General features: G+C 39.3%; 1 protein-coding gene across 1 annotated transcript; it reads right to left on the bottom strand.

The window, feature by feature from the left end:
* Positions 1–2,214: 2,214 nt before the first annotated feature.
* Positions 2,215–6,192, bottom strand: s100a10b (S100 calcium binding protein A10b). Its single transcript, XM_017702016.2, has 3 exons — positions 6,055–6,192; positions 4,376–4,525; positions 2,215–2,474 (listed from the first exon to the last, which is right to left on the bottom strand). The coding sequence occupies exons 2-3, from the start codon at positions 4,514–4,516 to the stop codon at positions 2,313–2,315; spliced, it is 303 nt and encodes a 100-aa protein (XP_017557505.1). The 5' UTR covers positions 4,517–4,525; positions 6,055–6,192; the 3' UTR covers positions 2,215–2,312.
* Between the last annotated feature and the right edge of the window lie 1,249 nt (positions 6,193–7,441).

Here is a 7,441-nt window from a genome sequence, read left to right as displayed (position 1 = left end):
CCAATAAACTATGGGGAATTCTTTCATTTTGACGGGGTGGTCCTATTTGAATCTGCGTAGCCTTTCTACCCTTTGTAGTAGCTTTAGCAACCTAGGAAACTCACAGACCATCCGCATGCATTGTAAATATCACTTGGTGCTACTCAGCCAATCAGATTTGTGTATTATGATGAGCACTGAGACTCCAGTGAGTGAGCGGTCAGAAAAGGAAGTGAGTCAGAGGGGAGTCATTTTACATGGCATGATCTAAAAAGAGAAAACTGACAATAAATGTTGAAATATCACTGAATTGTACTTTATTTTATTAGACATTTAGTTCTTGACTGTATAAGATGTTGATGTAACTACTAAGCCACTTCAGTAAACAGTATATAGCACTGAATCATAATACAAGGTAGACATGATGTTCTGGACCTTTGCTTGAGGAAATTACTTTATCTCTAAATTGACTTCATTGCATTTTAATTAAAGACCCCTGTTTTAGAAACTTAGCAGCTGTGATTTCTTTACAGTGGTGGTAAATGGAACCAGGGGTCTCAAATGTCTACAACACAAACACAGCCATCTTCTTTACTGTTTCTCCACCATGACTGTATTCTTCAAATACATTTAAAGCTAAAACCTTCTCAAAAATGTCCTAAAACAATTTTTCAGGTGTATAAGCTTCTGTGATGGAGTTTTCAGCAGCATTAAACTCTTCAGACGTCTGGTTCCTATCACCACCACTGTAAATAATTCTGACTAAGTTTCTGTGGAACATAGCATTTCACTCCAAACCACTGTGAATAATTGTCATATTAATTTTTTTAATTATGCAGAAATAAAAAAAAAATCAAGGGAATTTAACTTAACTGTGTGTCATATGCAGTAAATTTAAATGCATTTAAGATAATTTGCCCTTTTTGTAGATGAATGAAGTGAATGTAATGTGATCTAATCTTAGGATCAGGATCCACCAAAACCCAGATTATCAAAAAATGTTGCATCAGAGCAAGAAAAATCAGTACACCATGCAAGACTACCACTGATGTGACCTCGAGCGTTCTATCTGCAGCATATGGTCGATTGCTATGGTCAATTTTGGCAACAGGTCAGTAACATGACTGGGTAGAAGAGCATCTCAGTGAAGCTGAAACTTTCAGAAGTAAAGATGAGGAGGGGTTCACTACTTTGTGAAAGACTGCATGATCAAATAGTTCTCAAAATAAAATAGCAAAGAACTTTGGCGTTTCACCATCTACAGCATATAATAACATTAAAAGATTCAGAGAATCTGGAGAAATCTCTGTACACACGGGACCAAACCAGTATTTGCTGACCATGATCTTTGGGTCTTCAGGCAGCACTGCCTGACATGATTCTGCAGTAGAAACCACTGCATGGGCTGAGAAACACTTTTGAAAACCATTGTCTATGGAAACAGTTCGGCGCTGGCTCCACAAATGCCATTTAAAACTCCCGCAAAGAAGAAATCATATATAAACAGGAGCCAGGAATGCTGCCACCTTCTCTGGGCCTGAGCTCATTTAAAATGGACTGAGGTGAAGTGAAAAAGTGTCTTGTGGTCAGTGCACAGTTCAAAAGCCAGTATTCATGATGTTATAGGGGTGCAATAGTGTGCATGGCGTGGGTGACTGGCTCATCTGTGAAGGCACCATTAATGCTGAATGATATAGGCATGTTTTAGCAACATATGCTGCCATCCAGACGATGTCTTATTCAAAGAAGGCCTTGTTTATTATGAAAACATTTAGCACATTATAAATTTAAAAATACAACAAAGGAGACCCGAACTGTCGAGCAGCTGAAATCCTATGTTAAGCAAAAATGTGAAAAACATTTCACTTTCAAAACTATAGATGTTGTTAAAAGAAGATGTGATTAAATACAGTGGTAAACATGCCCCCGTCCCAAACCTTTTTGGAACCAAATGGGCATATATTTTTCTAAAAACAATAAAATTTCTCAGTTTCAACATTTGATATGTTGTCTTTGTACTAATTTCAATAAAATATAGGGCAGACTTGCACATCACTGACGTTTGTTTATGTTTACATTTGGCACAGCATCCCAACTTTTGAAATGGGGTTGTATAATAGAAGCCCATGGGCAGTTATTATTATGAAATGAATATGTATATATGTGAATAAAACCAAAAGTGTGGACCCTTGTATGAACGCTTTAGACTTTAAATGTACACACTCAAATACAGACTTGTTGTTCGCAGTGGTGTTTATTAAAGCTCACTTATAAAATGACTCAATAGAAAACCCAACTTTCTTCTCTCTCCCCCCTTCTCTCTGTTCTTTCTTTTACTTTGATTTTGGTGATTTTAAGTGCATCTGGTAGCACTGTTCGCAGGCGATGGACAGACCGACCACCAGTGACACAAACTCTTCAAAGCTGACCTCTCCGTCTCCGTTAGTATCCAAATCCTTCATTATCTTGTCCACTGTAGCAGGGTCTTTCTGAGACTGGAGAGAGAGGGGGAGAGAGGTAGTGAGAGAAGAGAGAGACAGAGAGAGTGAGAAAGAGGGTGAGAAAAAAAACAGGAGAAAGAAAGAGAAAAAAAGAGGAGAGAGAATGAGAGATGAAAGAGAATGATACAGCAAGAAAGAAGAGAGGGAGTGAGCGAGATACGTTGAGAGAAATAAGAGGAGAGAAATAAAAAGTGAGAAAAACGAAGGAAATAGCAGTAGAGAGTGAGAGAAAAAAGAGAAGAGACATAAAGAGTGAATGAGAGATGAAAGAGAGTGAGACAGAGAAAGAAGAGAGAGGGAGTGAGAGAAACGAGAAAAAAGGCAGAGACCGAAAAAGGAGAGGGAGAGAGTTAGGAAGAAGAAAAGAAAGAAAAAGAAAGAGTGTGAGAAAAAGGAGACAAAGAGAAAGAGTGAAAGAATGTCTGAATATATCTGTCTGTTGACTGGTATGAGAGTTTAGAAACAGACCTGCATCCTGGACACGAGAAAACATACTAAGAAAAAGAAGAAGGAAAAGAAGGATCTGAACTGGAGGTTATGAGTGAGAGAGTGGAGGAGAAGTAGAGAGGAACTGAGTGAGTGAGCAAGTGGCAGAGGAGTGAGAACAAAGGGTGGGGGGAAATGTGTTCCAGGGCGAGGCTCAACATTCTGAGCCCCCTGAGACAAATTTACAAAGTAACACAATGATATCAGATAAAAATGGCATCTGCATTCTGGGACTGTGATGATTACTCAATTAACCTTGATTAACCTCTCAAAACCCAGACCAGAGGACTGTACAAATCAACTTCAACAAAGTCAACTCAGCTTAAAATCATAAAGTTACTGATTACACAGCTTTTCTTAAGTTCACTCAACTTGAGGACCTCAGATTTCACACAACTCAAACCTTAATTGAGTTAAAAGTTTGCCCAACTTAAGTTTTCCTGTTCTGCGTCTCGGTTAGGAGATGCCATAGCCATATATAAGTGAGTACCACAGCAGAGAAAATGACTGATAAGATTGAGAGGTGGGTGAACTCTGGTCTTCGGAAGCGTAATCAGTTACCATACAATTTTATCTTAAGTTGACTTTCATTCTTAACAACATAAAGTTTATTATTCTGTAACCACATGGACTTTAGTGCAAATTGTTATTCTTAGGTTGCAGAAGTGTGTATTAAATGTGGGGTCAGTCCTGGACATATAAGGGGAAATACCTGATTAAAATGGACCTTCCCTAGGAAACAGTGATAATTAGATGGCAATTTGCTTAGGTTAATAAGTTAACAAAAAAATTGTTGCCTATTTGAAATGCTTCTACTGGTTTCTCTTACAGAAAAAATATACTTTAATGCATCATCACCGATGGAGCAAAATCTGTTTTAAAGACTGCTTTTTACAGAATTTGAAACTTTAAAAAGTGTACAAATGCCAAGTTCAAAATCTCATTTTCTTCATTTCCATTTACCAATTAAGAATGTCCAAAATGGCAACTTTACAGGAGAAGGAAAAAACCTTCTTTACTTTTAATGTAAGTCAATGGAACCAGAATTTTTGCTAAGTCATTTTGTTCATTTTGTTTGAATTGGTTAATTTATCATGAAATTTACACACAATGCAAAGGCCAACAGGCATTTTAAATTATGTCAAAAACTGACAAACGTCAAAAATGGAGTGCTATTTTCAGTTTAGTCCATTTTTATTGGTTGGCCTTGCCAAAAAAACACCCAGACTGTTCATCGAGCATCAAGGTAATGTAGATTTCTTCATTACTTTGTCAATAAAGATATAATAAATAGTGATATAATCAATAGAGAGATGCTTTTGTAATCTCTACCTTTCTGTATTCTGTACCTTAAGTAAAGGAAATGAGTGAAGAGGATGATGAAGAGCATGTGAAACAAGCTACTGTACCTTTAAGAAGGCGGCGAGCTCGACCTCCATGAGCTGTTTGAGCTCTCTGCGGCTCAGTGTGTTGCTGTTGCCCTCTTTCCCCGCGTAACGGTGGAACACTGTAATGAGGGTTTCCATCGCTCTCTCCAGATCAGACGGCATGGTGGCTCACTGAGGAGAAAACATTTTACACATTTACATCACTTTGTATGAGCCTCATTAATTATAAAATACATCTCAATTCAAATTAAGCAGTTCCTCAGCATAAAGAGCAACTGTGCAAGTAAATCCACATACCACAAGTCTTCCCTTGCAGAACTGGCTTTGTGATAGGAAGGTATACATCATAAACACCAACTAGGAACCTTAAGATTTGCGCATATTAGTGTAAAAATGCACATGCATGATATGTAGGATGTGTTCTAGAGTCAGAACTGTGCACAGTGGTGGTGAGGAACCAGACGTCTACCTCTAAAAGCTCCCTCACAGAAGGTTACATGAAATGCTTAGATATATGCAGCCTGATGTCTGACACACTGTTGTATGCTAAAGGTTAGATTTTAATCTGTTTCTGGTGGAGGGGTACATGCAGGGTGTGGTGAGACAAAAAAGTCCCCAAAGAAAACTTCAGATTTATGATTATTTTACCACCATAACACTACATCATGCTTAACTGGACAACTTGGTGACACAGAGAATCATGTGAAAGGCAAAAACGTACGTAGACTTAAGGCAGATACACAATCAACAGGATCTACTTATGGTGGAGGATTACATGCAGGCCATTGCGAGACAAAATAGTCCCTGAAGAAAACTTACTTTTTTCCAAATGCATGACTATTTCACCATCATAACATTACATAAAACACCTCAAAAGGCATGTGTAGGCCCACTGGTGGTTTTCGATAGTAAATAAAAAGGCTACATTTGTGCTGCAGACATTCTGACCCCTGGTTCTATTCACCACCACTGCAAAGAAATCTAATTCCGTACGTTTCTCTGCAAATGAACCATTTCACATTAAACCACTCTGCATGACTTGGTTTACATTTTAAGGAGTGAATTATTTAGAAATTTTTAAAAAGTGGTGGAATTCCCCTTTAAGGTGTACAAATGCCAGTCTAATGGGCATTTTCAGTACACTCCCCCCAGTGCAGACTAGCTAGCCTTAGCGCTGGACATTTGTCTCGTTTCTCTCCCTCTGATCCACCATAAGCCTCTTCTGCTTCTCCATCCAGTGACTGCGGACCTTTTTTCCTGACCAGCGCAACTTGCGTAAGAATGCGTAACGCTCCTGGAATGCGTTAGTAGCAGTATCAATAAAAAAAAAGACATGAAGTGCTGCTTTATCAACCCCACACTGTGGGCTCCTGCGGAGAATGGTCAACTGCAGTCAATTCAACAGCGCAGTTCACTGCAGGTGAGTTTGCTGGCCCTGATGCCGGCCAACGTGCGTCATGCGTAACTGGACAACGTGTTGGCGCGGAGAACCGTATAAAAAGCAAAAGCTACGCAAACGTACGGCAGACAAATAATGAAGAAACAGTAACAGCACAACAGGATCGAGTCTGAAAGCTTTTAAACCGCTCAAAAGAAGAAGTTTTTAAACTTTTTCATTCTTTTAAAGACTCTGGCTGACAGCGTGGCAGCCGTATGTAAAGAATGAGCGACTTTATTAAGACACTAAAGCAGGAACTTACCGCTTGTTGAAGACGGAGAGGAACTGTGAGAGCAGGGATTTTTCCTTGCAGGGGGAAAAAATGCCAATGTTTGCAGAAGACTTTATACTCAGGCACCGCCCGAACGCTACGCATGCGCAGGGCGCTTCTCCGGCCTCTCCCAACGCTGAGTGAGCTCACATCGGAGGAAGAGGAGGAGGTGAAAAGAACAGCTTGAAACCGGCCTAAAAGAGCAGTTTCACTGATTTTCATAATTTAGTGGTTGAGCTGAGATGTCATTTCGAGTGTTTTGAATGTGAAATGGTTGTTTGTAGAGACTCAGAAGTCTTTACAGTGGTGGTGAATGGAACCAGGGGTCACAATGTCTACAACACAAATATAGCCATTTTATTTACTATGCAAAACCAGCAGTGATCCTACACGTGTTTTCTGAGGTTTTATATGTGACGTTGATATTGGTAAAATAGTCATAAATCTGGGGTTTTCTCTGCGGACTATTTTGCCTTAGAACACCCTCCTTGTATCCTTTCACCATGCATTCACCATGATTCAAATAAACTAATGTCGCAGACATCAGGCGGCATATTCATAACCATTTTGTGTAATAATGTTCTGTGAAGGAGCTTTTAGAGGACGGTGTCTGGTTCCCATCACCGCCACTGTGAACAATTTTGGTATCTCTAGAATGAAGCATTTCACCCCAAACCACTCGGAATAACTTTGTTTACAGCTTAGTCATTCAGTTGTGCAAAAAACATTTATGAAATAGTGATCCAAGTTGAAACAAAACCCAACTTCAAATAGAACAAAGAGGAACCCAACTTGGGTTGGAATCGAAAGGGTATGAGGTGTAGTGGAACTTCTTAAGCCCCCCCAGCAACTTGTAGCATAAAACAGAAATTTGTTAGACTCGGTTCTTCTCTTTTTTGCTCAAAAATCAAATGACGAAGGTCCAGAGTGAGAGGTGTGAGTAACAGTTAAGAAGCCCAGAACTAACAAGAGCAGAATGAGATTAAACAAGACATAGGTGATAGTAATAACATGTTGAAGAAGTAAAAAGTGGAGTACTTGCAGATATACGTGAGCAGAAGTGTTTAAATACAAATCCTTCTTGGGTCTTTATACAGTAATTCTTTTCCCTCTTTTATAAATCATGTCTACGCTGAGTGGAGTAAGTCAACTCCACACCTGTGGAGCAACTAAATACTATAATACTGTGTATATAGACTTACAGTATTGATATTTGTTAAGGGGAGAGTTTATACAGAACATGGTGGAGTTGCCACCGCCCTTCTGATTCTCTTTCACAACCCAGTGAATCATAGCTTCCAGAAGTTCTCCTAACCCACAGCCCCATTTGTGTGGGTGAGAGAGAGAGAGAGAGAGAGAGAGAGAAAGAGAGAGAGGG

The sequence above is a fragment of the Pygocentrus nattereri genome, chromosome 3 (genome assembly GCF_015220715.1).
Source record: "Pygocentrus nattereri isolate fPygNat1 chromosome 3, fPygNat1.pri, whole genome shotgun sequence".
Classification (NCBI taxonomy): domain Eukaryota; kingdom Metazoa; phylum Chordata; class Actinopteri; order Characiformes; family Serrasalmidae; genus Pygocentrus; species Pygocentrus nattereri.
Note: the sequence above shows the minus strand (reverse complement) of the source record. Positions and strands in the feature narration are given on the sequence as shown.